Source organism: Monopterus albus, unplaced genomic scaffold, assembly GCF_001952655.1.
Source record: "Monopterus albus unplaced genomic scaffold, M_albus_1.0 scaffold373.1, whole genome shotgun sequence".
In the NCBI taxonomy this organism is placed as follows: domain Eukaryota; kingdom Metazoa; phylum Chordata; class Actinopteri; order Synbranchiformes; family Synbranchidae; genus Monopterus; species Monopterus albus.
The window spans coordinates 92,558-105,593 of NW_018128253.1; the positions used below are offsets into that span (position 1 = coordinate 92,558).

Here is a 13,036-nt window from a genome sequence, read left to right on the forward strand (position 1 = left end):
AGACAGTTACAGTGATATTCATAACTATATAAACATAACTGTGACATAAGTATGTAAACTTAGGTGTGCTATAAAATAAAACCATTCTTAAGTGCATAAAATAAAAATCACCCTAACAGGCACTATGTCTGCTCTTTCCCGGGATTTGACCAGTCTGCAGTGAAAAGCTCTACTATGTCTTTTAACTCTTTCAGTCTTCTTTTTTTTTTTTTTAAGTTGTTGGAAAGTTTATCACATTAAGTGCTATGATTCAGTTTCTAAATTGGAGCCAGTCTTCCTGTCAGTATCATTTGGGCTCCAACAGCTATGGCTGTTGGGATTCAGCATAATCTGTTGGGATTTTTGATTACACTTGTTCTGTTGTCAGGCTGAGGTGTGTGAGGAGCTGGCAGCACGTGTACTTCCTGCATCCTGTCTGCAGCAGCTGGACTCGGTCAACTGGAAGGAGAGACTGGCCAGTATGGAGGAGTTCCAGCGGGTAAAGTCCAACATTATTTCATGATCATTTAATAAGAAAATACTTGGAAACTTTTATCTGTTTGTATTAAAATGATGGTACCTGTCATCAGTGATGGAATATGTACTCAGATTGTTTGCTTAAGTAAAAGTAGCAATAACAGTGTGAAAATACTGTTACAAGTAAATGTCCTGCATTCAAAATGATACTTGAGTAAAAGTAGTACAGTAATAGCATCAAAGCATAAAGAAGTCAAAGTAGTCATGATGCAGAATGGCTTAACATTAATGTACTGTGTGTCATATAATTGCATTATAATTACTGATACATTATGTGCATCATATTTAATGTTGCAGATGGTAAAGGTGGAGCTAGTTTTAACTAGCTTGTATGCCTCTAGTTTGAATTTTCCACTGTAGATCAATAAAGTCTTATGATTTTACTGTATTTTGTTTTATTTATTTCATTCTGAAAAGTAATTAGTAACTAAAGTTGTAAAATATATGTTATGGAGTAAAAGGTACAGTATTTGCCTCTAAAATGTACTGAAGTATGAACTAGCACAAAATGAAAATACTCAAGTCCAGGCCCCTCAAAATTGTACTTAAGTACCATACTTGAGCAAATGTGCTTAATTACATTTCACCACTGCCTGTCATGTTCTATCAATTATCATAAGACAAATTGATATACTTGGTCCTAGAAATGCAGAGATTGGTTGATTTTTCAAGCTAAATGCTATTTAATCATTCCAGCTTCTCAGATGTGAGAAGGATGATCATAAGGATAAGATGCTTTTATTTGTACTGTAAAAGTAAACAGAATATCTTTGGGTTTGGGGCTGTTGTGTGAATATACCACCTGGGGCTATTGGATATCATAATAGACATTTCTCTCTTTCTCTCAACCTAAAGTAAATATTGAAAGTTCTGGCTGTGAAAATACATGGAAGAAAGTTGTATGTGATTATTATTATGTAGTTTTCAGTGTGGAATACTTGAAACGCTACATTGCATGGAAAAGACTGATTTGTGCTTCCCGTATGCTTCTAGGCTGTTGAGACCATGGATAAGGTGGAGATGCCTTGTCAGGCCTTAGTCAGGATGTTGGCCAAGAAACCAGGCTGGAAGGAGACAAACTTCCAGGTAACTGTCTGTTGCAGCAGTTGGTGATGGAGCTGTTGAACATTCATTTTCTCAAAGTATGCATAAAGCCGATGACACCCTGTAGTACATCACTTAATCATGCCAACAGTGAAAAAATTATTTTTAAGTAGATGTTGAGAGGCTCAGAAAACAAAATCTAAAACCTTATTTGTCCAGTCACTAACAGATTTAAATAGAAGGTATGCTGTTCGTTAAAAGAAATGCATGATAGCTGATCTCTTGTATCTTGGCTCATGTCTCCTCAGGAATCCTTTCTAGCTCCCTAGATGCCCTGAAAGCCAGATGGCCAAAAATGTTCTTCTTGCAGAATAAAGTGATTTCTTGCCACTGAGTGAAATCCTAATTTCTGATTTTTGGATAATACCATTGGGATTACACACCAGTTTTTTCTTGGGTGTGGTGTAATCTGTACATAAAAATTCCCGAGAGCAGAAATAAAAGCATTGAGGAGGTCTGCTTGATGTGAGACCAGAATGAGGAAGTGAGGAGCGATCAGTAAGGTTTGGGATGTGTCCATTATAACGTCTCCTGTCTCTCTGTAGGTGATGCAGATGAAGCTGCACATTGTGGCTCTTATAGCTCAGAAAGGACAATTTTCAAAGACATCAGCCTGTTTGGTTTTGGAAGCCTTGGTGGATAAGGTGGGAGACATCAAATGTGGTGGAAATGCTAAAGAGGGACTGACTGCTATAGGAGAGGCCTGCTCACTGCCATGGACTGCAGAACAGGTTTCTAAATAATTTCTCTGGACAGAAGACAACATCTTGTTGCTCAACTGTACAGGCATAAAAATGTTCTGAAGTTCTAAGACCACAAAGCGTGATCAGTGGATGTTCATATATACACACAACACAACAAAGTTTGTGTATTTTTTTTTTCAGGTTGTGTTTATGGCATTTGCACAGAAGAACCCTAAAAACCAGGCAGAGACTCTCAACTGGCTGGCCAACGCAATGAAGGAGTTTGGCTTCACTGGGTAATTTCCAGTCCTTATGTTGTATGTAAAAATTTAAGAGTACCTTGAGGGCACCTGCTGACCTTTGACTTTCCCTCTGTTCAGGATTAATGTGAAGGGTTTCATCAATAACGTAAAGACCGCTCTGGGAGCGACTAACCCTGCTGTTCGGACCGCAGCCATCACTTTGTTGGGAGTCATGTACCTCTATATGGGAGCTCCTTTGCGCATGTTCTTTGAAGATGAGAAACCTGCTCTCCTTGCTCAGATAGATGCTGAGTTTGAGAAGGTAGGGTCAGAAGATAAAAGAAACGGAACAAATAGAAGGGACTAAAAATAAACTTAAAAAGTAAACCCTGTGATTCTGAAGCGGGTCGAACCATCATCCATTTGTTTTGCAGCCTACAGCTTACTTGCCTGTTTTTAGCCACCAAAGTATTTCTAACACCTTCATTTGTGGATTTTTATTTCCTTTTCTGACTTTGAGTATATAGTGGTAACCTAGGTATCCAGTTACGTTCAGTCTTCATCAGCAATTCATCAGACCTTATTTGTAGCCATCTGTAACTCTCAAACACGTTTCAGGCACAGACATTTTCCTTGCTCTAAGATTTTGTGGGAAATGACCACAATAGAAAACAGAAAATCACTGGGCTTATTCTTATAAGGTTTTCTTACCACTTGTAATCTTGATAGCAAGTGAGGAAATTGAGGTGTTTCCAACAAAAGGAACCAAGTTCCAAGGAACTTTTTTGGAACTAAAAGTCTTTGCTTTCCCCTTTTTTTCCCAGCACATTTGAAGAACCAATCAAAATTCACCCTAAAAAAAACAAAAGGCCCTGTTTGTACTGACTGCAGAAGAATGATGCTGACATTAGGTATAATGTTTGAATGAAGGGGCTGAAACTGAGATGAAACTGAAACCCCAGAGCATCAGAGTTCCTCAAAAGGTTCCTGTTCCTGGGAAGTCAAAACCCACTTTAAGAAATCTATTCGTTTGTGTCTCCAGATGCAGGGCCAGTCTACACCAGCTCCGATCAGATTCACCAAGAAGGCCACGGCAGAGGAGCAGTGTAATGGAGAGGAGCAGGAAGAAGATGCAGGAGGCCAAGACATCATGGACCTACTGCCCAGAACCGATATCAGGTAGCCAAACAATGAGCCTACACTAATAAAATGCAGGCAAACGTCAGTACTTTTAAAGCTGTGAAGAGAGTAATAATTGATAAATGTAAATCTTATTTTCTGGGAATTCTTAAGCTCTAAGGACTGAACCATAAATGAGAAACATGCTTCCCAGTATTGCAGCTCCATTTTGCTTTTTGTAAAGTAACTTAAATGTACATAACAAATTTTAATGCTAAAATCCTTAGAATTTAAGCTCGGCCAAATATTTGTTATTATATGCAGTATGTGATACTGACAGAAGCAGATATTTGCAGTATGACCAACAAAATAGCTATAAAATTTGATGCCACTACATTGTAAATAAAACAAAGAAAGTCAATACTTCACTGAGCTGAGTGTCTTGAAAAACACTGCATTGTCTGGGTAAATAAGTTTTGTATTATCATTTTGGTGAGACTGAATTGTCTAATCTCAGCATGAGCTGGCAGCTGAAATTAGGGCAGTGTGTGAGGAAAGCATTAGTTTATGCCCTGTTTTAGTAACATTTTTGTTCAGTCTGAATACCCCATGAGGTTTTTGAATGCACCATAATATGTCACGTGCATGGAGTTAGAATTACATGGTCAGAAATGGACATTCAGAAGGACAAAGCCCTTTTGGTGTTATGCTGGGTTCTGACTGTTTGCAGAGAACTATGTGCCCCTTGCATGAGCGCACACAGCCACTGTATGGTGAGGGCTAGGACAAAATACAGTACAGTTTTTAAGTGATAAAGGCCTAGTCTTCTTTGCCAGGTGCATATGTGTCCTTTGATTCCTGTCTCAGACTTTCTAAAGAAGTAAGTCTGCGGTGCTTCCGCCAATGCGGTAAGGATGTCACTAACCATCTGAGAAGAAAAGAAAGGTTGGCCAAGAAAACTGAGTTTTAAAAGAGGAGTGGACAGAGAAATATGCATTCATTTTGTCCCAATCCAGCATGAGGCCCTTGTTGGATTTGCATAGAGACTGAGAACACAGAGGTGAGGACAGCAAAACGCTGACAGTTCAAATCTTCCTGTGAATCAACAAACAAGCTGTTTGTGAGATCTATGACACAGCAAGAGGGAGCTATCTTTGATTGGAATTGACATTACTCTAATTATTGGCTCTTTGGGACCACCAAAGCTTTTTCTTTTGCTTCTCGGGGAGCGCGGGTCTCTTTTGGTGGAGTTCTTGGTGGAGATGGAGTCATCACCCCCTCCTCCCATCGTCTGCTCTCCTCCACTGTCCAGGCGTACAGGGAAACATGTTTCCTTACTGTGCACATGACAGTAAACACTTTGATAAACTCTGATGCAGTGCATCTCAGATCCATGGAGGGTGTAGAACAAAGTGCTGGCAGCTTGAGAGAAGTGCCCATACAAAAAGTAAGATGCAAAGTGCTGATACGGCATACTTGTGCGTACCAGCCCAGTTTAGGCACTGAGATGCATGCTTTAGTTGGTCTGTTTACTGTGAAACCTGCAGTGGAGAATATGCGGTCTAATGGCACCAATGTGTGTACAGTTAGGGGTGTGCATCCCTATCGTTTGCTTTACTGAAGTTTGTTGCTTTCGCTTGCTATCAGATTGACTCTGGAATGTTTTCTCTTCTGCCTCCTGTTGTCTCCCTTTCCTCCCACGTGTAAGTGACAAGATCACATCAGAGCTGGTGTCTAAAATCGGGGATAAGAACTGGAAGATCAGGAAGGAAGGACTGGAAGAGGCTGCGGCCATCATCTCAGAGGCCAAGTTTATCACAGCCAACATTGGAGAGCTGCCTCTGGCCCTGAAAGGACGACTGAGTGATTCCAACAAGATTCTGGTTAGTCAGAGAGCAGGCCTGGGTCTGTAAAGTAGGGCTGCAACAACTAATTGATAAAATCAACAAGTAAAATAGTTGGCAGTGAAAGTAATTCTAGATTAGCTGGGTCTAGTCACGCAGCTGAATGAGACGGCCAAGAGTAGACATGGCTGGGTCAGCAACTGTGAGAGTGAAATGGTTCCACACCAGCTTGGTAGGTAGTGGTAATACATTACTGGTTGGCTCCCCAGCTGCTAGTCAAAAGATGAAGAAGAAGGAAGACTGGGTGAGAATGTCAGTGAGGCCTTTCAAATGGCTACTTAAACATTAACTCTAGATGAAGATTTAAGAACTACTGTGGATGTTAAAATGACATTTAGACTTTTGCTCTGCAGGTCCAGCAGACCCTGACTATCTTGCAGCAGCTGGCTACAGCCATGGGACCTGGACTCAAGCAGCATGTTAAAGCACTGGGAATGCCTATTATCACTGTGCTGGGAGACAGCAAGGTATTCTACACTGACATCAGAGACGCACACACCTGTGTTTCCCGCAGTAACGCCATTGTAGTGTTTGTAGTCCTATGAAGGCTCATTTCTGTCAATGCAAAGCCCTTTGTTCTTTTTTCAGTTTAATACATTGCTTTATTCATTTATTACTTAAGTGTTCTAGGATTTTGGCAACATGAAGAGAACATAGACTTTTTTGATAAGAATAAAAACGTGTAATACCTGACTGTGTGTTGGCGATGGCCTTTTTTCTGTTCTTCTGCAGCTTAACGTAAGGGCGGCTGCCGTGACCACTCTGCAGGCGTGGGTGGAACAGACTGGGATGAAGGAATGGTTGGAAGGAGAAGACCTGTCAGAAGAGCTGAAGAGAGAGAATCCCTTCCTACGACAGGAGGTATGTACAGATACACACTCTGTCCTGTCTTGTGTGAGAAGGTGATACACAAAGTGCGGATCAGACACATTTTGCCATAAAACTGTTCATCATACAGGTGCTTGGCTGGTTAGCAGAGAAGCTTCCCACCCTGAGGACAGTACCCACGGATCTGATGCTGTGTGTTCCTCAGCTCTACACCTGCCTAGAGGACAGGAATGGAGATGTAAGGAAGAAAGCTCAGGATGCCCTGCCCACCTTCATGATGCACCTGGGCTATGACAAAATGACAAAGACTACTGGGAAACTCAAGGTACTGAACCGCCTGATTGAGTTGGGTCTAATGAATAACACCATTTTAATAGACCTTTTCAGTGCCTGACCTCTGACAGAAGGAATTCATAGCTGTCTTGTCTTGTCAATACTTGCCCCCGTCCTCATTTCTCTCCAGCCTGCCTCGAAGGACCAGGTGTTAGCCATGCTGGAAAAGGCCCGAGCAGTAATGCCAGCTAAACCTGCTGCTCCTGCCAAAATCGGAGGGGGGAAAAGCTCTGCAGAAAAAAGCAGATCTGCTTCAGGTTTTTATAGCATCACAGTCAATGACGTTTAGACTTGGTTCAACCACAGCCTTCATGTTGAGTTGCCAACACAGTTGCCATGTTGATGTGGACTGTCTTGCTTTGTTTTCTACAGTTTTCTCTGTCGTTTGAGTGTGTTAATGACTTGATAATGAGCTTTGAAAGACGAGTGTGGAGGTCTGTGTGAATACTGTGTAGCCTATCACCAAGAGACTGACGTTAGCGTAGCGAAGCAGCAAACGTATTGACAAACAAGCAGCTCAGCACTGCAGCACTTCAGTTAAACTGGTAGGACAAAGAAAAGATGTTTCTACAGACCAGTGCTTGTTTTGGATCATGCTGGCTTCTTTGGTAGTAACACTGCAGCATGGATGCTGTTCTCCACTGCTGCAGATGTAACGTAACAACAGCACAACCGAGCACTTTGCTTTATTCACCCCCTCCCCTTGACATCTCACACATCAGCTACCAAAACCCAGCAGTGGAAGAAGCCTAGTCAGATGGTTTACTGAATCTGCAATAAATGTTGTTTCCTCTCCAAATCCACCCATTTGATCCCCAAGTGTTCATCCTCTACCAGGTTAAGCTTTTACTTGGCTTGGCAGTCTGATCCCTGGCTCCTCCCTCTGTGTCTAATGTGCATGGCCAATAAGTGATAATCATTATGCAAATGAAAAGCAAGTCCCCACAATGTAAATTATTACATTTTAGAGTGGTGACATGGTTTAAGGTTGGGGTACAGTGCCAGGAAATGAGTGCAAGTCAATGTAATGTCCCCTGACGTAATGGAAATGCAACGTGTGTGTGTGTGTGTGTGTGTGTGTGTGTGTGTGTGTGTGTGTGTGTGTGTGTCTGCACACGAATAAATGGGTGAATGAGATAAAACGATACTCGACTCAATTTCCAATGCAAAATGTATTTAAAAAGATATGCAAAAGCATTATTGGTTAACAAAAGTACAAATCCGATAAGTGTGTGCCATCAGAAGTTTTGATAGTTTGCTCAGTAACTTATTAATAAATATGGTATATTCACACCCTGGAGAGAATTTGATCTCTGCTTGTCCTCTGTAGCCTCTAGGTCTCAGCCAGCTTGTGAAGACTTTGACAGTAAACCTGAAGTTAAGAAGGTCCGAGGAGGAGTGGCTGCTAAGAAGGTATGTCTGTCTTGAGATCTGTACCAGGATAGTTATTCGCACATCCACCATTTGTATTTTAGTTGTTGTCAGTCCAGTGTTTTAGCAGGCATGCATATTTTCACATTTTCTTTTTTGCCTGTGCCCACCATTTGGTTTTGTTTGTCATTTCATGACCGCAGTGTAAAGGATTTGGTTTTTCTATTCACCCAGCCTCCCTCCCCTCCCGAGGAACCTATGTCTCCCCCTCCCTCCAAGGACCAAGACAGTAATGCTAGTAAAAAGCCCCCCGGCAAAGGGAAGGCTGCTGCTGGCAGTCAACAGGTAGATGTGTGACAGGTGTCCTGATCAGTCTCAGTCCTGAATGTCTTTACACTTCATTTACATGCTGCTACTTAATAAACCAGGCGTAAGCTGCAGATGGGGGGGACTAGAGGGCCCCTGTCTAGCTTCTCTTTGCCTTGACCTCGTCTGATCTTGGCTCAGTCTAATCCTCTCTCTCTCTCTTATTGTGTGAAGTGAAATCAGTTTAACATGCAACAATGCACAGAGGAACAGAGAGGTCACATGCCACTTTAATGTTTCAGGTCAATCCACTGTATGAATGTGTTTCATGTTTTTTACAAATATCACATCGTGTTTCTACACCCTGTGTCTCCTATTTGTACCCTTACTCTTACACATACAGTACCTCTTCAATGAGAAAACATGATTACACACAAATTATCAGTACATGTCCACAGACAGAGTGGGATGTTTCCTTTCTCAGGGTGCAGCTGGTAAGAAGCCTGTAGCCAAAGGCCTAAGGGACGATGAAGATAAGTCCGGGCCAATCTTCATCCTCATCCCCAGTGCTAAGGAACAGAGGATCAAAGAGGAGAAGCAACTGAAGGTATCTCATTAAAATGATATACAGCTTAGGGGTGGACATTGTTCCACCTCAAAGAAAAATTTTAAACTCATTTGTTTAGTTGTGACATCATCAGTGTCACATGCTCGCCACCACAATCAAAAAACCCAAAGCTATGCGACTAACTAGTGTGGGAACCACAGGCATCATTTTCATTGTTGCTCTGTCTTTTTGCTGCTGAAGCCAAACATTGTTCTGGCAGTTCTGTAACTTGATCCTGCATAAAGAGCACTCAGCTTTGTTGTCCAGCTGAGTAAAATAATACAAATTTATCTTTTGCCAACGTATCTCCTGCCTGCTCTCCAGAGAAACTCTGTGTAGCACGCGGGTCCTTTTTAGTGCTCTGAATATAAATAAAAATAAACTGGACAGATGAAACCACAATGGAATGTAGCCAGACAACCAAGAACTGCAAGTCGCTTGATAGTTGAAATGCAAGCATTAATAACTGTTGGCTAGTAATGAGTTTTACCTTTAAACACATTTTAGATTTATTGCAGAAATATTGTTTAACATTAGTTTTTTAATAAAATATGATGAGTAATGGAAAAAAAAAAAGCAGGAACGAGCCAAGAGCAGGGTCGATTTTACGGTCAATGCTCCTTATAAAATATAAGAAAATCTAAACTCATGAACGATATTTTGCATTTTTAGGTGATTGGTCAATCGGACTGCCGCAGATGGCTGCCTCGGTTCTGTACCGGAAACAAATTCCTTGTGTGTAACACACTTGACCATGCACAAACTACTACTCTCACTGTAGAAAAGCTGGACAGATGTAAACATCTCAGCAATACTATCATGGCAGCGTCTCTGTCGCTCACCTGGCTCATGAAGCTGAGACTTCCAGTCTATCAGATGTGTCAATCCACACAGACTCCGAGACAAACGCGTCTGGACCCCTTTTTAACGCTTTGAGTATATTTTTCCTTTGGTGCTTTTTGAAGTGTAATTTCCATAGAAGTTGAACTATGATAGGCTAATCGTTATTATCGTCATGTTGACTGCCAAGCTATAGAGCACTGCAGTGACATAAACACATCAGTTTTCCCATTTGTGTTCAAGTCTCCCTCTTTCTGAATTTCATTATAAATACAAGACTATGCACACTGGTAGGTAAGGGTATTTAAAATAATTTATGGAAAATATAGATTCTTGTGCATTATATTGTAAAACATAGGTGGTGCCACCAGTATGAAATGCTAAAATAATAAGGTGGGTGCAGATTTCAGCAAATGAGACAGTGTTCATTTTTATTTTCATAAATCATTAAGGTTAAATGTTCCTTTAAGTTCAGGAAATGTGTGTCTCATTTGATATAAAATTGGTGTATTATATTCGATATGAAAAGGGTGAAAATGCATATCGGCTTCTCTAAAAGCTGGCATCAGTCATTGAAAAACCCATATCGGTCAACCACTATTAAGGACTGGTTATAATTATTTCTTTTGGGTAGGAGCTTTGAATGAACTTGGCTTCCCTGAGTTCACCGAATTGTCTCATAAACAAAACTTACCAGAAATACTGTTGACACAAAACTCCTCTTTTGTGCTCTAGATTTTGAAGTGGAACTTCATCACTCCTCGAGATGAATATGTGGAACAGCTGAAAACTCAAATGTCCACCTGCTTTGCAAAGTGGCTGCAAGATGAGCTCTTTCACTTTGACTTCCAGAGACACGTCAAGGCTATAGGGGTCATGATTGAGGTAATGGTTGGTTCCATAGTTCAGAGTTTTGGGAGTACACTACTTTTGGCAGTAATGCTTGTGTTTGTTTTTGACAGAGGCTGGAGGGTGAGAGCGAAGCCACCATCAGCTGCCTGGACCTAATTCTGAAGTGGTTCACTCTGCGGTTCTTTGACACCAACACTACAGTCCTGATGAAGGTGCTAGAGTATTTAAAGCTGTTGTTTGCCATGCTGAACAGAGAGAACTACCACCTGACTGAATATGAGGCCAGTTCCTTCGTTCCCTACCTCATCCTCAAGGTGAGTGCACATTACCCTCAGAATGATGAAATAAACCACTGTAAAGCTGATTTTGCTCAGTGGCTTCTTTTTGCTGCTTCAGGTTGGCGAGTCAAAGGATGTGGTTCGCAAAGATGTGCGAGCCATACTAGCCATGCTGTGTAAGGTTTACCCAGCATCCAAGGTCTTTCCTTTCCTCATGGATGGAACGAAGTCCAAGAATTCAAAACAGAGAGCTGGTATGTCTCCTCATCCAATGCTCTAACTCAGGGGTGTCAAACTCAATCGCCCAGGGGCGAAAACTCAAAGCACACTTTAGGTCGCGGGCCGAACAGGATAAAAATTTATTGAACAGACTAAAACTAAACATTTTTTGAACATAAATATGAATCGAAACAGACAGGATACAATATTATTACAAAATAAATAAACTTGAACTTAAAATCAGCGACCGCATTTCTGCTAAGGCTTACATTTGCAAACACCTGCTTTTTGTCTGGACACAAGACGTCGCACACTTTCATCTTGCGGCTCTTCAGAAACTCCCTCGGTAAATGGCCGGCCTGATTTGGCTATCTCCTCTGCCGCAATAAAACTTGCTTTCACAGCAGCTTCACTGTGATGAAAACGTCTGCTGTGATGTCAGATTCCTCTTCAACTCCTCTACCTTCTGTAGCTTCTGCTCTGCATTCACATTGTTTGAAGGCCACGATATGCTAACCCCTGGACATAGGAATAAAGCTTACCTCTCACACTAAGGTGGCATATTTGAAACATTACAGCTCCAAACACTGCTTGAGGTTGTATGACTGAGCTATTCACTCAGTAATTGACTACCATGAAGCTGCGAACAGAGTTCCCTGCAGACCTCCCTCTTTCATGCTATTAATCCAGGATAAGACCCCAAACCTCCCAAATAACAGCAACCTGCAGTTATTGTGGCAGCTACCTCCTTAACCCTCAGATGTTACTGTACTGAGAAATTTTTATAAACCAGTACTCTCTGGCTTTTTGAGGAAGTGTTAAATTTTGTCTGAAATGACCAATGAAAGCTGTGTCACTGGACACTTAAGACCATATATTTAAAGAATAGTGTGTAGTATGTAACAAGTAAATAACTGGATATTTTAGATGAAATCTTTTTCTAATATAACTTTCTAAACACCGCCTCCCTTCGGACAGCCAGCTGGTTTTGTATGGCATAACACCCGACCCAATCAGAAAAGTGCTGCTTGTGTTGTCACTGTGAGGTTTCCACAGCCAGGCAGCTTGTTAACACTGCTGGGTTGCCACTGCCTGTTTTAACTTTCTGAGACACTGTTGAGAAGGTTGGCATACAATTAATACTATGAATTGTAAACCCTTTTCTGATGTATCTGTCTAAAAATGATTTTAGCAGTTCAATCTGGGCTTTCTGTCAACCCTGTGAACTGTTATGCAACCTCACACACTCACTAAGACTTAGGTAATCACACTCACTGGGAATTGGGTAACCAAACACTGAAAAATGTGTGTCTTAACCCTTACCACTTAAAAGTGCAAACTCACTAAAATCATAGGAATGTCAATAACATCAAACTTGACTCAATAACCACAGAGAGTATTAAACCTTTTCAGGAGTTTTATATAGAAGCTTAACAAAGCTGCAGCAAAGCAACAAGCAATAAAATATAAACCTTAAAATCATCAATAATCAGCTTCCAATCTAAATAAATCAACTACTAATTCTAAACATAAATTTAAAATGATCATACTGATTAAAATCATTGTGGTTGAGCTAGGCTCTTGATCTGAATAAAAGTCAAAGGTCTTGCGTCACCAATCCTCAGCTGGCTCTGGGCGGGCAGTGGCAGATTGGGGCAATCACTAGTTCCTCTTTTTCTTTTTTGCCATGATTCAAGCTTTCACAAGGGAAAAGAATTTACAAACAAAAATATCAAAGCTCATCTGGTTCAATCCTCAAAACTCTCGAAGAGAGAAATGGGACAAATTCAGATAAACAATGTTTTTCTTGGTCAAATCTTGTGTGACTCAGGAA

The 13,036-nt window shown here is 41.1% G+C and overlaps 1 protein-coding gene across 5 annotated transcripts in view; it reads left to right on the top strand.

The window, feature by feature from the left end:
- ckap5 (cytoskeleton associated protein 5) overlaps positions 1 to 13,036 on the top strand; it is a 67,187-nt gene that overhangs the window by 33,450 nt on the left and 20,701 nt on the right. For 3 of the 5 annotated variants that reach the window (XM_020585655.1, XM_020585656.1, XM_020585657.1), the window contains 17 exons: positions 368 to 478; positions 1,510 to 1,602; positions 2,166 to 2,351; positions 2,505 to 2,599; positions 2,684 to 2,867; positions 3,588 to 3,724; positions 5,373 to 5,547; positions 5,922 to 6,035; positions 6,301 to 6,429; positions 6,527 to 6,721; positions 6,860 to 6,986; positions 8,060 to 8,142; positions 8,335 to 8,445; positions 8,891 to 9,013; positions 10,589 to 10,738; positions 10,816 to 11,019; positions 11,102 to 11,237. In XM_020585655.1, coding sequence (XP_020441311.1) covers positions 368 to 478; positions 1,510 to 1,602; positions 2,166 to 2,351; positions 2,505 to 2,599; positions 2,684 to 2,867; positions 3,588 to 3,724; positions 5,373 to 5,547; positions 5,922 to 6,035; positions 6,301 to 6,429; positions 6,527 to 6,721; positions 6,860 to 6,986; positions 8,060 to 8,142; positions 8,335 to 8,445; positions 8,891 to 9,013; positions 10,589 to 10,738; positions 10,816 to 11,019; positions 11,102 to 11,237 — 2,353 coding nt within the window. The remainder of the gene's footprint in view (positions 1 to 367; positions 479 to 1,509; positions 1,603 to 2,165; positions 2,352 to 2,504; positions 2,600 to 2,683; positions 2,868 to 3,587; positions 3,725 to 5,372; positions 5,548 to 5,921; positions 6,036 to 6,300; positions 6,430 to 6,526; positions 6,722 to 6,859; positions 6,987 to 8,059; positions 8,143 to 8,334; positions 8,446 to 8,890; positions 9,014 to 10,588; positions 10,739 to 10,815; positions 11,020 to 11,101; positions 11,238 to 13,036) is intronic. The other 2 variants (XM_020585658.1, XM_020585659.1) reach the window with 1 other exon arrangement.